At 42.1% G+C, this 17,616-nt stretch overlaps 1 protein-coding gene across 2 annotated transcripts in view; it reads left to right on the plus strand.

The window, feature by feature from the left end:
- LOC126203973 (DNA-directed RNA polymerases I, II, and III subunit RPABC2) overlaps positions 1-17,616 on the plus strand; it is a 99,323-nt gene that overhangs the window by 51,242 nt on the left and 30,465 nt on the right. For both annotated transcript variants that reach the window (XM_049938392.1, XM_049938393.1), the window contains exon 2: positions 13,495-13,558. In XM_049938392.1, the coding sequence (XP_049794349.1) occupies positions 13,495-13,558 (64 nt within the window). The remainder of the gene's footprint in view (positions 1-13,494; positions 13,559-17,616) is intronic.

Here is a 17,616-nt window from a genome sequence, read left to right on the forward strand (position 1 = left end):
TACCCCTTCACTTGTTTATCGTCGGGCATTTGCTGCTCTATGTGCACAAATGACGGAAGCCACATTTATTTACACCGATGGTTCGAAAACATCGTTAGGTGTAGGGAGTGCCTATATTGTTGGCGACACCCCAAATCACTTTCGGCTTCCCGACCAGTGTTCGGTTTATACTGTGGAGCTTTACGCTGTTCTCCAGGCTGTCCACTACATCCGCCGCCATCAGCGGATACAGTACGTTATCTGCTCAGATTCTCTCAGCTCTCTCCTCAGTCTCCAAACTCTTTACCCTGTGCACCCTCTGGTCCACCGGATTCAGGACTGTCTGCGCTTGCTCCACTTGGGGGGCGTCTCGGTGGCGTTCCTCTGGCTCCCGGGACACGTTGGTATCTGTGGAAATGAGGCGGCCGATATAGCAGCCAAGGCTGCCGTCTCTCTTCTTCGGCCAGCTATTCAATCGATTCCCTTCGCCGATCTACGGAGCGTTTTATATCATCGTGTTGATTTTTTATGGTACGCACATTGGTCGACACTTCCCCATAATAAATTGCGGGACGTGAAAGCTCTTCCTTGTACTTGGATCTCTTCCTCCAGAACGCGTCGTCGGGAGGAGGTAATTTTAAGTAGACTCCGAATAGGGCACTGTCTTTTTAGCCGTCAACATCTTTTAAGCGGCGATCCTCCCCCACTCTGTCCCCACTGCTCTCAGCTGTGGACGGTAAGACACCTTTTAATTGAGTGCCCCTATTTTACTCCGTTACACGCCCGTCTACAGCTGTCGCCTGATATATCGTCCATTTTAGCTGATGACATGCGCTCGGCCGATCGCGTTCTCGCGTTTATTAGTGACAGTGAAATGACGTCAGTCATTTGAAGCTTTTTTTGGGGACAACCAACCCCTTTCTGTAGTGGATTTTTAAGCCTTCCTTCTGCTTTTAGTTTCTCCAATTTTATGACTTTCGTCCGCATTGCTGCTGGTTTCTATTTTCGGTTTTTTACTGTTTCCTAAGTCACGGACTGGGCGCTAATGACCATAGCAGTTTTGCGCCCTAAAAAAAAAAACTTCCCTGGGACACTCCTAAATATAACAGAGTCTCTGATGAACGTTCACCATCAAGGACAACATACCGGTTCTATTACTTAAAATAACAGTTATGTGAGTGGCTTTACGACTTCTTGTTTCACATGTGCATACCATTGTTAACAGCCTACAGTGGGGCAGCATGTAAAATGAAAATTTAGAAATATGAAATCTACAAATATAGAAATATGGAATCTGCCTGTTGCCCTTCATCCGTAGTTCGCAGTCTAACATGTGAGAAAAAGGCAACCTGTGTTTCACATGGGCAGTGCTTTCCAAAACCATGCTGCTTCATGGACATAAGCTTGTCACTCTCAAGAAAGTGTATTTTATTAAAACTGAGAATATATTCAAGGATTCTGCAGCAAACCAAAGTTAGGGATATGGAGCTGTAATTTTGGGGGTCCGTTCTTTTACCTGTCTTATATGCTGAAGTCACTTGTGCTTTTTTCCAGTTGCTTGGGTTTTTTGTGCTGGGTAAGAGATTCACAATAAATGCAAGCTAGCTAAAAGGCCAGTGTTGTAGAGTACTCTTTGTAAAACTGAATTTGGATTCCATCCGGACCTGGTATTTTATTTGTTTTCAAATCTTTCAGTTGTTTCTCTACACCAGGGATACGTATTACTGTGTCATCTACACAGGAGTCTGTGTGATTGTCAAATCGTGGTGTGTTTGTACGATTCTCCTGTGTGAATGATTTCTTGAATTTGAAGTTTAAAACTTCATTTTGTATTTTGGTATCCTCAACTGCCACACCATACTGGTCAACAAGGGGCTGAATGGAAGTCTTAGGCCCGCTTAGTGATTTTACATAGGACCAGATTTTTCTCAGGTTCACTGCCAGATCCTTTGCTAAGGTGTGATGGTGGTAGTTGTATGCTTCTCGCAGATGCACAAATCTACCTTTGCTTGTCATCATTTGCACATTCTCTTTGAACTGAGTGTGCAACAGCCTCTGCTTCCTTAGCATCTTCTGAATTTTGATATTAAGTCATAGTGGAACTAAAGTTTATCCACTTACTAGGTGCATAACTCTCCAGATTCTGCTTAAACTTTCCCCATAATTGGTCTATGTCCCTCTTACTGGAACTAAGTTATGGTAGTTCACTGTCTAAGTGAGATGCTAACAACTGCTTATCCATCTATCTTGCAGAGACACTCTTCTAGCTATCTTGACTGATTTATTAACTTTTGTTACTGTAATGATGTCATAATTGCATCTTTTTTTAAATTATTGTTATTGACATTTACAATAAAGTCTGGCCTGTTTGTAGCTACAAGATGTAACCTATTTTCATTGATGTGGGTTGCTGAGCGAGCTGCTCAAGACAGTTTTCAGAAAATGTGTTCAAAAGTATTTCGCATTACTGTCTGTCTGTACCTCCCACCATCTCCCAATGAATCCATAGACATCTCAGTCTACACATGGTAGCTTAAAGTCACCTCCAGCTTGTATTGCATGATGTGGGTATTTCTGCGCTACTGACTGTACACTTTCTTTGAACGAATCGAGAACTGTCACAGCGAGTTGTGCTTCCAGTAAAAATATCCAACAATTATTTCAAGATTCACTAAATATCTCGGAGCTTTCCACTTTGGGTTACAGCCACCTTTTGGTCCCAAGAATAATTTGAGCACGAGAACTTTCCTGGATGGCAGTAAATTCTGGAACTTTACTGATTGTCGGAGTGTCTTTACTCTGAATGCCACCTGACTTCCCGTACTGCATATCGACTGGCGAATGTTCATCAGAGCACCTCAAACTACTGTCCTGCCCCAAAAAATCCTCATGTGCACTCCACAAGTACCCTTCTGCCCGAGTGGGTGCTTCGTTTGTGTAGTGCACCCCTAATATATCAAGGGGAGTCCTACAAATCCCCACATGATAACACAAGTCTAGAAATCTGCAGCCAAGACCGTCACAGAGACCCACCATTCGGCTTTATGCCAAAGGACCCTGGTCAACTCTGCGAACAAACGTTGCAAATTGCGAGCTCTGCTTGCACCCCAGACAGGAGATCAGCAGTCTTCACTATCTCCAGCAGCCACCTTTATGAACTGAGGATGTCCTCATAACCCATTCGACAGGCGTCGTTGGTGCCGACATAAGTCACAACTTGCAGGCAACGGCACCCTGCACGCTCAGTAGTGGCAGGCAAGCCTGCCTACGCATCTCGGGTGAAGCCCCCTGCTCCTGTTACTGTGTGCACATTGGCTTTCTGTCCACCCCTGAACATAAGGGGCTCCATAATGTGCGTAATATTGGACCTCCTGATAGCTAATGGACCTCTACTCCCCCTGTGCCTGCTCAGACCCTTCTGAAAGAGCAGCCACCTTTCCACTCTGAGCATGAATGTTTGGGGCCAGGCAGCCCTTCGCTTCAAGCTATGCGAAAGAATTACCACTCTCCACTCAACCTTCTGTGAGAGTGGATATAACATGTCGGGTACACTAGGATGTGCCTCCGAAGCAGAGCCCTGGTCAAAACAAGCAATAGCTGAGGTGTCCCATGTGATGCATCAGAATCCCTGACACCACTATACCCTGAGGCAGCAGCCTGAAAATGGCTGACTGAAGCCAAAGGCACATTCAGCTCTTTGCAAACTGCAGCCAGCTGATTCTGCATCTGCACACAGCATGCACACGTCCTAACCATCCTAACAAGACTAACTGAAGCAGATGCCAATGTTAGATTCATAGGAAGAATCTTAAGAAAATGTAATTCATCCATGGCGGAAATGCTAACAAACCACTTGCTCATTAATCTAGAATCCCATCCCCAGTGGGCTCGCCACTCTTTGGTGGGTTCATGCTTAGCTACCACGGGGTCCCAGCCTTTGCAGCATCTTTTCCCTTCCATGCTGCATGTCTATCCTCTTGCCATTCTTTTTCCCATCCCTTGGGGAACATGTCTGGGCTGTTTTTGGAAATGTATTCTGCATTTTTGTTAGTCAGTACCAGAATACTCTCTACTGTTTTTCATTCCTCTTTTTTTTGCCCCCTCTCCACTCACCTAATCCTATCATTCCTCCGCTTCGGCATTTGAGTTCTTCTTTTTCTCCTTCCTCCCTCTGTGCTCCTGAAGGCCACCCCAGACATCTGATGCATAACAGGTGACAGGGTAATGTGTAATTCCCAGCCCTGGATCGACAGGAAGGGTTTGCACATACCCCCTGGTCCAAGCCAGGCCCAAGGATGGGTGATTGCCTGAGCTGCTACCTTCCGAAATTGCTGATTGGTCCCTCTTGTCAGGCGTTCAGGGTGTGTGATCTGTCGTGTAAACAATCACTTAAGGTGAGTGCGACCCCTTCTGGAGGAGGCCACCAGTTGGAAGGAGCGCGTCATTGGAGACGCTTACAATCATGGGGATTTTCTCACAATGAGCCAATCATCTTCACAGTCAGCAGCTGCAAAACTTAAACGGCATAAGGCTAACAATTCAAAGACCATCCCAGCTGCACCATGGTTCCTTGTTGTTTCACATACTGAAAACAGTTTGTTCTTTGCTACTGTCAATCTGTTTATTATTCAGAAATATGCCGATGCAATTGCTAGCCCTGTGAAATCCTGCTCTTTTTTACGCAGTGCACTTTGCTTTTGGAAACTACTTCAGATTCTCAAGCACAGCAGCTACTTGCAGCTTCACTTCTGCATGGCTGACCTGTTCGTGTCGAGGGCCATCAAACGCTGAATTCTTTTTGTGGTGTTATTTACATTAGAGTGCTTGATGGTCTGACCGAGGCAGAAATCCAAAAGTACCTCTCTGATCAGGATGTCATAGCAGTCCATCGGGTGATGAAAAAAGCGTATGCTCCTTATGCCCACATATACTATCTTTCTCACTTTTGATAGAATGGTTCTTCCATCAGAGATCAAAGCAGGTTATGAAGTTATCACAGTCAGACTATATATTCTGAATCTGAATCGTTACGCAAATTTGTGACCTGTGGTAGGGATGCTCATGAGAATGATAGAACATTCACCTGATTCTTCAAGCTGCATCAACTGCAGTGGGGATCATGCCGCTGCCTCCTGCGAGTGTCTCATGTATCTCAATGGGTAAGCTGCCCAGGAGATCTGGTTGAAGGAAAAAATGTCTTACTCGGTCGCTCGCAAGTTGTTGGCTAGTCGGAAATCCTGCAGTCTACCATCTGGCACGTGCAGTACTGGTTTTGCTGCATCTCGCTCCACAAAGGATAATATGGCCACACAGACATGTGACCTCAAATTTAGCATCACGGTTGTGAAATCACACAGCATCACAGTAGCATCCCTGTCTCCTCCTCCACCTCTGCAACACACTACCAAACTTTCACATTGCAGGATGAAGTCACCAGTTGCACAACCGGCAGGTCAGAAAGACAGAAGGTACTCCCACAAAGACTTCCTATGTCCTTCCAGTCAACCAACATCTGAGTCTTTCTGTGCCAACTGGAAAGGCTCAAAGAAGTCAAACAAAGGCAAAAGGTATTCTCCTCCGCCAACTCGAAGATCCTCTTCGACAGTGTAACCACATGATACCCTCACCTGGCCGACTTCAGTGTCGCCAGTGTGCACCAGACACCACCAACCATTTTTCTGCCCTGGACTCTGCAGGCTGACAGAAGGAGAGTGCTCACACTTCTGTAGTCCTCATGGAGCAGGATCCTCCTGCCTCTGACCTGTAGCAGCGAGTCTTCGAAGGCTGGCACTCGGCAGCTGGTGAGGTGATACATATTCATTTTTTTTCCTCATTGTGACTCTCTTCCAGTGGAACATTTGTAGTCTTCAATCCAACAAAGAGGATTTACGGCTGCTCTTAGAATCACAGGGTCCACTTTTCTGCCTTCAGGAAACAAAATTGCATCATCATGACCGCTTTGAGCTCTTACATTTCTTCCTGGTCTTTTTTGACCTCCCCACCCCCAATCCCCTGAGGACGTGGGGGAGTCATGATGCTCATACAGGGCGATGTTCGTAGTCAACCGATCTCCCTGACTACCCGCCTTCAAACTGTTGCAGTTCACCTTTCCCTTCTTCACTTGACCTTTTCCCTTGGTACCATTTACATCCCTCTGTCATTCAGTGTCACCAGGCTAGACTACCTCCAGCTTGTTGGGCAGCTGCCTCACCCCTTCCTGCTACTCAGTGACTTTAATGTGCATCATTCCCTTTGGAGTTCTCCCAGAACCATTCCTAGAGGTGCCCTCTTGGCTGACCTTCTCAATCAACTTAACCTTTTCTGCCTTGCACCCATATTCCTTTCAGACTCCACACACACCTACTCCTGTTTGGACCTGTTCTTCTGCACTGCCCAGCTTGCCCATTGTCTCAAGTGGTCTTTCCTCTCTGACACATACTTGAGCGACCATTTCCTATATGCTATCCATTTGCTGACTCCTACCCCACCTACGTGCACACCCAAACGGCAGCTTGCTAAGGCCGACTGGAGGCTTTACACCTCCCTGGCGACCTTCAATGAACAACATTTCCCCAGTTGTGATGATAGGGTGGAATATCTTACAAACATTATCCTTACTGCTGCTGAATGTTCCATTCTTCACATTTCAACTTTTTCATGCCATGTCCCAGTCTTTTGATGGACTGAGGCTTACTATGATGCAATTCGCACATGGAGATGTGCTCTCCAAGTTTTTAACCGTCATTGTATGATGGCAAACTGCAGTCATTATAAATAGGTTGCGTGCACAGTGATGTCACATTCTTTGCGATAGAAAAAAGGCTACCTGGATTTCATTCGCTAGTTTTTCTAACAGTTCCACTTCCTCTTCCGTTGTGTGAGCCATCCCTTGGCGGCTCTCTGGGACCAAGATCCATTCCCCAATTTCCGCCCTGTAGCAGCAGACAATGTCATTGTGGACCCAATTGTTATCTCCAATACCTTGGGCTGCCATTTCGCAGACATTTCAAGCTTCTCCCACTATCACTCTGCCTTCTTCTGTCAGAAACGAGCTGAGGCGGCTTGGGCAATACCCTTCTCTTCTCAGAATCGTGAGTGCTACAATGCTGCCTATACTATGAGGGAGCTAAATCGTGCTCTCACTTCATCCTGATCCTACACCCTAGGGCCAGACACGTTCACATTCAGATGTTGCAGCACCTTTCTCTTGTGTTCAAGCACTTTCTGCTTCATACGTACCATGAATCTGGCCAGAGGGCAAGTTTCGCACACTCTGGTGTGAAGCCACTGTCATACCCATACCTAAGCCCAGTAAGGACAAACACCTTCCTTCTAGCTACTGCCCCATTTCTCTAAACAACTGTGTTTGGAAGGTGGTGTAACATTAAGATTCATGCCTGGCTGGTATGGTGGCTCGAGGCTTGCAGTTTACTAACCATTGGACGATTGTGGATTTCGAGTGTGCCTTTCTACAGTTGATAATCTCATCACTTTGTCCACCTATGTCATGATTGGTTTTCTGTGAAAATCACAGATTGTCGTCGTGTTATTCAATTTGGAGAATGCCTATGACACCTGCCGGAGGACTGGTATCCTCCATACTCTCCACGCTTGGGGCTTCCATGGCTGCCTGCCCCATTTCCTTGAGAACTTTTTAGAACACAGAGTTTTCAAGGTATGTATGTGTTCTCCCATGTTGGACACCTTTATCCAGAAAATGGTGTGCCTCAGTGTCCCGTCCTGAGTGTCATCGTCTTTGCTATCGCCATTGATTCTATAATGACCTGACTCCTGCCACGCATCTCTGGCTCGATTTTCGTTGACGATTTAGCCATCTATTGCAGTTCTCCATGAACCTGTCTCATTGAACTGCATCTTCAGCGATGCCTCGAGCGTCATTACTCGTGGAACATTGACAATGGCTTTCATTTTTCCACTGACAGAACCATTTGCATGAATTTCTGGTGGCGCAGTTGGTTTCTTCCTCTGTCTTTACATCTTGGACCTGTTGCTCTTCCATTAATTGAAACTACAAAATTCATGAGGCTGATGCTCAGTAGGAAACTTTCTTGGTCCTCCAATGTCTTATCTGACAGCCCACTGTACAAGGTCCCTCAATGTCCTGTGTGTCCTCAGTGGTACGTCCTGGGGAATACTCCTCTGTTTGTACCGGTCCCTTGTCTGTTGGAAACTAGACTATGGGTGTTTCATTTATGTATTTGCGGGTACGTCCCTCTGACATTGTCTCAATACTATCCACCATCATGGCACCCGTTTAGCCACTGGCGCATTTTACACTAGCACAGTTGAGAGTGTATGCAGAAGCTGCTGAACTACCACTGTCCTACCACCGTGACTTTCTCCTCAGCAGATATGCATGCTGTTTGTCTGCCATGCGTGGCCACCTATCGTATGCCTCCTCCTTCAATGACTCCTTTGATCACCAGTTTTGGGTGTGTCCCTCTTCTGTTACCTCCTGGAGTTCGCTTTTGGCTCATGCTCTAGCAAGTTAACTTCATGTTACCTGCAACTTTCACTGTGCGTGTAAACCCTTCGCCATCTTGGCTTCGTGCAGTGGCCCATGTTCACCTTGGCCTTCATTCGCTTCCTAAGGACACTACTCCAGCCTCGCTCAATTGCCATAAGTTTCACTACCTTTGCATGGAACTTCGCAATAATACCTTTGTGTACATTGATGGATCTCAGACTGAGCGTGGTATCGGATGTACCTTCATCATTGGCACCAACCTTTTTTGGTATTGGCTTCCGGAACACTGCTTAATATTACAGCTGATCTCTTTGCCCTGTATCAGGCCATGCAGTACATCCGGCAACACAGGCTTTTCAATTGCGTCATCTGCTCCGACACTCTTAGTGCCCTTCAAAGCCTCTGTGTGCTGTGCACCATCCATCCCTTTGTGCAACGGCTCCAGGAAAGCTGTCACTTGCTCACTCTTGATGGAGCCACTGTGATGTTTATGTGGGTCACGTTGGTATGACGGGAAATGAGGCTGCTGATGCTGCTGCCAAGTCTGCAGTCCTGGTAGCTCGGCCCGCTGGCTCTTGCATTCCCCCAGATGATCTCTATGTTGTCGTCTGTCAGCAGGTGATGTCACTTTGGCATTGCCATGAGTTCTTCGTTCGTGGGAACAAGCTCTAGGTTATTAAGCCTCTCCTGGCAACTTGGACGAACTCCTCTTGGCTCTCTCGCTGTGAGGAGATTTTTTTAGCTAGGTTATGTATCGAGCACAGTCTTTTTAGCCATTGCCATTTGTTAAGTGGTGCTCCCCCGCCACTTCGTGCTCATTGCACTCAACCCTTGACGGTCTGCCATTTCCTGACGGAATGCCCTTTTTTTAACCACTTACGTTATTGTTTGTGTTTGCCGCCTGAGCTATTGTCTGTGTTAGTGAATGACGCATGGGCTGTCAATCGTGTTTTAGTTTTTATCTGTTGTAGCAATATGGAAAACACATTTTATTTTTAGTTCATGACATCTGTCTGTCTGTCATATTTTATAGATCTTTTTCCATGTCCTTGTTTTTAACTGTCTTCTCATCCATCAACTGGGATTAATGTGTAATCATTTTTAACTCCTCTCTTGGTCTTTGTGTTCTACAGTTCTGATTTTTTATTTATTTATTTATTTATTTATTGTTCCGTGGGACCAAATTAAGGAGAAATCTCCATGGTCATGGAACGAGTCAATACATGAAATTATAACACGATATTAGAAACAGATAAAATGAAATATAGAAAAAAAAACATATTCAGGTGACAAGTCATAAGTTTAAATGAAGACAATCAACAATGTAACACCGGAATTTGCTTAATTTTTTAGCTCTTCCAGGAGCTCCTCGACAGAATAGAAGGAGTGAGCCATGAGGAAACTCTTCAGTTTAGACTTAAAAGAGTTTGGGCTACTGCTAAGATTTTTGAGCTCTTGTGGTAGCTTATTGAAAATGGATGCAGCAGAATACTGCACTCCTTTCTGCACAAGAGTCAAGGAACTGCATTCTACATGCAGATTTGATTTCTGCCTAGTATTAACTGAGTGAAAGCTGCTAACTCTTGGGAATAGGCTAATATTGCTAACAACAAACGACATTAAAGAAAATATATACTGTGAGGGCAATGTCAGAATTCCCAGATTTTTGAATAGGGGTCGACAAGAGGTTCTCGAACTTACACCACATATAGCTCGAACAGCCCGTTTTTGAGCCAAAAATACCCTTTTTGAATCAGAAGAATTACCCCAAAAAATAATACCATACGACATAAGCGTATGAAAATATGCGAAGTAGACTACTTTTCGTGTCGAAGTGTCACTTATTTCAGATACTGTTCTAATGGTAAATAAAGCAGCATTTAGTTTCTGAACAAGATCCTGAACATGGGCTTTCCACAACAGCTTACTATCTATCCGGACGCGTAGGAACTTGAACTGTTCCGTCTCGCTTATAACATGCCCATTCTGTCTGATTAAAATGTCAGTTCTTGTTGAATTGTGAGTTAGAAACTGTAAAAACTGAGTCTTACTGTGATTTAGCATCAAATTATTTTCCACAAGCCACGAACTTATTTCATGAACTAAATTATTTGTTACTGTTTCAATATTACACACAAGATCCTTCACTATCAAGCTGGTGTCATCAGCAAACAGAAATATTTTTGAATCACCTGTAATACTAGAAGGCATATCATTTATATAAATAAGAAACAGCAGTGGCCCCAGCACCGACCCTTGGGGAACGCCCCACTTAACAGTGCCCCATTGGGACTGAACATCACTACCACTCTCAATATTGCGGAGAATTACCCTCTGCTTTCTGTTCTTAAAGTAAGAGGCGAACCAATTGTAAGCTACTCCCCTTACTCCATAATGGTCCAACTTCTGCAGTAATATTTTGTGGTCAACACAGTCAAAAGCCTTCGTTAAATCAAAGAAAACACCTAGCGTTCGCAACCTTTTATTTAATCCGTCGAAAACCTCACAGAGAAAAGAGAATATAGCATTTTCAGTTGTTAAACCATTTCTAAAACCAAACTGAACATTTGACAGCAAATTATGTGAATTTAAATGCTCCAGTAACCTTGTATATACAACCTTCTCGATAACTTTAGCAAACACCGATGGCATAGAAATAGGTCTAAAATTGTCAACATTATCAATGTCTCCCTTTTTATAAAGTGGCTTCACTACCGAGTATTTTAATCGATCAGGAAACCGACCACTCCTAAAGGAAAAGTTACAGATATGGCTAAGTACTGGGCTAACATACATAGAACAATACTTCAGTATTCTGCTAGATACCCCGTCATATCCATGAGAGTTCTTGGTCTTTAGTGATTTAATTATTAACTCAATCTCCCTCTTGTCAGTATCATGGAGGAGCATTTCAGGTAACAGTCTCGGAACACATTTTTCTAAGAGCGCTATATGATTCCCTGTTGGAATTAGGTTTCTATTTAGTTCACCTGCTATATTCAGAAAGTGATTATTAAATACTGTACTTATATGCGACTTAACAGTAACACGGACATTCCCACTACGCACTGATCCTATATCCTCGACCTGTCTCTGCAGACCAGCAACTTCCTTTACGACTGACCATATGGTTTTAATTTTATCCTGAGACTTAGCTATTCTATCTGCATACCACATACTTTTTGCCTTCCTAATAACATTTTTAAGCACCTTACAATACTGTTTGTAATGGGCTGCTGCATTTAGATTTTGACTGTTTCTAACGTTTTGATATAATTGCCACTTTGTTCTACAAGATATTCTTATCCCTCTAGTCAGCCACCCAGGCTGCCTGTTTGTGCTAGTACCCTGTTTTAAACGTTGTAACGGAAAGCAACTTTCAAAGAGCATGAGAAAGGTCTTTAGAAAAGCATTATATTTATCGTTTACTGTCTCAGCGCTATAAACAACTTGCCACTCTTGTTCCTTTATAAGGTTTACAAAGGTCTCTACAGCAACCGGATCAGCTTTCCTGAACAGCTGATGACTATATTTAACACGCGTTGCAGCATAAAAATCTTTTAAAGTTAAAATTTGCGCATCATGATCTGAAAGGCCATTCACCTTTTTTCTAACAGAATGCCCTTCTAGTAATGAGGAATGAACAAAAATGTTGTCTATGGTTGTTCTACTGTTCCCTTGCACTCTCGTTGGAAAGAATACGGTTTGCATAAGATTATATGAATTAAAGAGGTCTACCAGCATCCTCTTCCTTGCACAATCACTTATACAATTAATATTGAAGTCACCACATATAACTAACTTTTTGTATTTCCTATAAAGTGAACCAAGAACCTCCTCTAGCTTTAGCAAAAATGCTGTGAAATCGGAGTCTGGGGATCTATAAATAACAACAGTTACAAGTTTAACTCCGTTAAATTTAACCACACCTGCACAACATTCAAACACCTTTTCAGTGCAGTACTTTGAAACATCAATTGACTCAAATGCGATGCCGTTTTTCACATACATGGCTACTCCCCCACACCGCAAAGAGCTCCTCGAAAAGCAGCCAGCCAACCTGTATCCTGGTAAAAGGAAGCCTCTGAATTATCTCCTTATTTAAGAAGTGTTCAGATATACCAATGATTTCAGAGTCAACATCTATAAGCAGTTCACTAACTTTATCCCTAATACCTTGTATATTTTGATGAAATATACTAATTCCCTCATTACTCGGATACCTAAGCTTTGTCAAAAGTGATTCCCTTGTTAGAGAGACTTCCCTTAAGCAGGAATACCTATCAGCTGACTTCAATCTAAAAAAGGTGCAGCTCTAACACACACTACTGCAGGAATTTTCCCATGAGTGATCCCACCAACCCCACCTATGCTGTCACCTATAAGCTTTGCCAACCTCCCTTTCCCATACCTGTTGAGGTGCAGGCCGTGTCTAGTGAAACCCGTCCTGCTGATAGACTCCACCGACACCACTGAAATGTGACCCATGCTTTCTGTCATCAGCGCACCCCCAAGTCTCATGTTATTACGCCTGACGGCTGTATTAAGATGAGGCCGATCGTGACGCTGAAACAGTTCCACGAAATGCACATTCGTGTTGCCAGTCTGAGTGGCTATCTTTTTCAGGTCACCATCTATGTTATACTCCCCATCCCTACCAATACTATTACCAGCCCCACCCACAATCACTACCTGATCCTCGTTAGTAAAATCCCTACATAACCCCCCTATGTTAACAGTCACCTGAGCCAACCCAGGATGTGGGCATGAATGACCCTAGTTGTTTTTGTGCCCTAAAACAAAACAAAACAAAACAATACAAATAATCATTTGTTGGTTCGAAAAATTCTTGTACAACACATCACTTCAAAAGGTGATATGGTCCACTACAATTGCCCTCATGATTTTTAAAATCATGTACATGACTGAACTCATATAATTCTTCTGTTTATTAATAAATGTGCAGCCTTGTGTGTTCTAACATATGTCACATGAATAATTGTGTATAATATTTGTTTCATTTTCAGAGGTGCAGCTGACTTTGATGATGTTGATGAAGAAGAGAATCTTGAGGAAATTGATCAGCAAGAGGTAACAGTTACATTGGAAGTAAAATCATGAATTTTTGGTATGGTAGATGGGAAAATTAGAGTAGCAGAATTCTGTAGGTACTTTTACCTTTTAAGTTATTGGTGTTAGACATGAAATCTAGGGTGTAACACCCTGTTTTCCCTGCTAGGGACTGAGAACAAAATTTTAGGAAATAAATCTTTCATATTTACAGATGACTTATTTATTTATCATTGTAACAAGTCTCATTACGAGATCTCAGTTGTAATAATGATTGACAATGATGGTTCCTCAGTTGTGCAAATGAGGAAAGGGATTTGTATTTTAATGCGGAATTCAAACCACTTGTTGTTTATGGTGAACCTTCACATCGTTAAGAGGTGAATGGCTTTAGGTAAGAGGTCCGCCAGTCACAATTACCTACTTGTTTCACTTCAATTTCTGTTCTCTTTTCTTTGTGTTTCCTTTCCTTTTTTAGTGCGTTCCTTCTCCTCTTGTCTTGCCTCTGTATGTGAGGATTTGGAACTGTGTCAGGCCTGTGTCTTAGAGCCGTTCTCCTTGTTTGCTGTCCGTCTTCGTCCCTTCACCGCATGTGTTCCTGTTTTTATGCGTTTGGGCGCTGCTGACCACGCTGTTTAGCGTCCGAAAACCTCAAACCACACACACACACACACACACACACACACACACACACACACACACAAGATCCATGGTCTGACAGAGATTCAATCACATTCTTTGTTTCAACGCCCACCATTTACAACTAAACCACAGGGCCCCACATCATAGTCGTAAAGCATAACTCTTCATATGTCTGATTATATGGAGGCAGTTTAAGTATGGTTTTAATGAGTCTGGGCATTTGGTGATGAGGCTCAAACCTCAAAGCTAATTAGAACAAAATAAGTAAATAAAGGATATATTTTGTGAAATATTATCATCTACAGAAACATAATAAATATCTCTAAAAATGAATGATCATGAGCTGTTCACAAGCTTGAATTTGGGAAGAATAGTCGTGTAACTGACCACAACCGTACCAAAGAAACTGTTCTGGAATCTGCCAGAAGTGATTTAGGGAAACAAAATGGGACTGTGTCTCCCAAAATTTGATCAGGCAAAAATTGCCAAAGAATGAGCCAGGAACTGTTGAAGAATGGAATTTATTGAAAACAGCAGTCGGTTGTGCTATCAAAGTATATGGCCAAAAAAGGGTAAAGTAAAGGGAAAAAATGAACTGTTGGAATGAAAGCGTTAATTTTGTGAAGGATCAAAAATATGGAAAAAGAAAAGAAAGATACAGAAAAACAAAATCAAATAAATGGTCTTATGCCACAGGATGAACAAAAAATAACCAGACTTGAGTGATAATTCAGACGTAAGAAACTCAGGTAAAAAGTTTCATGAGGGAAGAAAAAGTGAAAAGATTAGATATTCTCATCCCGAAACGTGAAATAAGCAATAATGGTCGGTTAACTGCAACTACGATAGAAGTTGCAGGAATCAGTGGTGTGCGGTAGTTGCACCAAATACCTGGCTATGATATGTAGAGAAAATAGTATACATAGTGACTGGAAATGGGAAATTATAATACTAATATTCAAAGACGATTAGGGAGCAGTGTACCAACCACAGAGGCATCAACTTATTATCACAGTACCTGAAGATCTTGAAAAAGATAATGGAAAAGAGGTTGAGAGTTAGCCTAGAATCTGTTTGGAGAACTGTGGTATAGATTTAGGACCAACAGAGAAACAGTTGACCTCATTTCTGTTCTGACTGGTAATAGTGCAGTGCAAAATGAAATGCGTGCGCACAATTTATACTAGTACCAGTGGGTGGCATAATCACGTGCACCACCAAAGATGCTTGGGATTTATTTATTGCTCTAGCCACTAGAGATGAAATCGTGAAATGTACAACCTAGAGGCATGAAATGTTTGTGTACTGAGAAAAAGAAACTGGCATGATGTAACTAGAGATGAAATGTTTGCCTTCTGGGGAATTTTGCTACATATTGTTAGAGATAAAGGCTGGGATGTTCCAATCCAGGAACTATTTCTGGGACAAGTTTCCACTCCATAACATAGATCTTTAAAGTCTGTGAGTCAGCTTGAAACAATAACAAGATTCATTAGATTTGATGATAAAAGGACAAGAGAGGCCAGGTTACAAAATGATCATCTTGCTGCTGTATCTTATGTATGGAAAATATTTATAGGACAGTCCAGGAAAGTAATGGTACCAAACATTAATATTATAGTGGAGGAGCATCTAATTCCATTTAGGGCCATTGTGGATTTGTGCAATATATGCCAAATAAACTTAGAAAGTCTGGAATGAAAATATTTAGGATGTACGAAGCTGAAACTGGACATGTCATCGATGGGATTGCGAATACAGGAAGAAAACCAGCCGAGCTATCCCTTGCAGGCATCTTGTGGAAACAAAGAGGATGAATAAAAGAAATTCTGTGGTTAGTTTTTCGCCAAAGAAAAACAAGTGTGTAATCCTGCTATGTACCATGCATCACGATAATTCTAGATGAACAACATCCAAAACAGATTGTAAAATTTCATAACCAGGTGAAGGGTTCATAATGTTGTTTATTCTAAGAAAACTATTAAGGATTAAAAATAAACTCTCTTTATCTTAATAAAACTATTAAAAATGATCTCAGCTGTCTTAATAAACCTTAAAACAATATATTAATGCATGATAATATCCACAAAATACTTGTTTTTGTTTAAAATCTCATATTACACATAATGGGTCCAATAGACCTGGGGTATGTAAATGAGCAAAAAATATAGGTCATGCATAGAAGGGTTAATGCTGCCAACAGTACCTACACTGTAGTAGATCACACATTATGCATCTCAAGCCTTGCAGTGGAACATTCATGGAGCCTCTGCGACAATAATTGCATTCCAGTTATTCTACACTTACCTGACCAAAGAGAAAACTAATTTGTATGACACTGGTATCTTAGACTATTCTACTAACAAGTCTTTACTTAACATTGACATGGAGGAAGCAATCATTGTGGCTTAAGATGCTACTGCTGCTACCATAATGTGATCCTTCTCTTTGGGCCTATCCTAATGGAAACATAAATAGCTGAGGCCATTGGAGAACATAAATGAGTGCTCAAAGGCCATAAACACAATTTATTCAAGCAACTGTGTGAAAGCACAGTCCTTAACTAAAAAGCATAGTCTACAGCCTACTTTGACCCGTTTAGTTTTTATCCAGATTTTATTTTTATAGGTCCTGCTATCCTCTTCATTTTAATTATGGACTACCGCTTTTAGCCTGCTATTTGTTTGCCACTTGACAGAATGATGGGAAGTGGTTTTACGGCAGTTACTCTCCGACAATGACGTGTTATAAAGAATCTTTGTGAGTACTGTTCAAGCACAGCTCTATAATACTACTTTTCAGTGTCCATCTATTCCTCCCCCATTGTTAAGGATTCTTTATAAAAGAATTTTTCCTGATTTGTACAGATCACCTGAGGTTGTGTCTTCCAAGTGATGCAAAACTGCTTGTGACTTTCTGTTTAAAGTATTCTACAGCCAGTTGGATTATTTCTTCCAAAATGTGGAATTTTGACCGTGGTTGCTAGCAATTTAAAATAACATGGTTTATCACCAGTGTTTATTTTCAGTTTTTTATTTTCTTCCTTAGCAATGACTTTATCACTTAATTGAGTACATTAGATAGCGCTAATGCAGTGAGCTAGATAGTGCTAATACATTGGGTAGAACTACAAAAACTTTCACATAAAAGCAGTTAGTTAAAATTTTGTTGTTTATAAATTTATGTGCATTTAGATTTTAAAATATGTAATACATGCAGAACTGTGGTATGTGATACAGTCATACAGGGAGCTATGCAGGTTAAAATCAGTTAAACCTGGAAGTTAATGGGACTTTATCAATTTCATAATAGACAAAATAAAATAAAATAAAATTGGCACACCTATATTGCACCAAACATTGAAATAACTTCATCGGCTTGTCTGTGCAATCGAAGATATTGCTCTTAGGGCAACATTTTATATCGGCCCTGGATTG

The sequence above is a fragment of the Schistocerca nitens genome, chromosome 9, assembly GCF_023898315.1.
Source record: "Schistocerca nitens isolate TAMUIC-IGC-003100 chromosome 9, iqSchNite1.1, whole genome shotgun sequence".
NCBI classification, from domain to species: Eukaryota; Metazoa; Arthropoda; class Insecta; order Orthoptera; family Acrididae; genus Schistocerca; species Schistocerca nitens.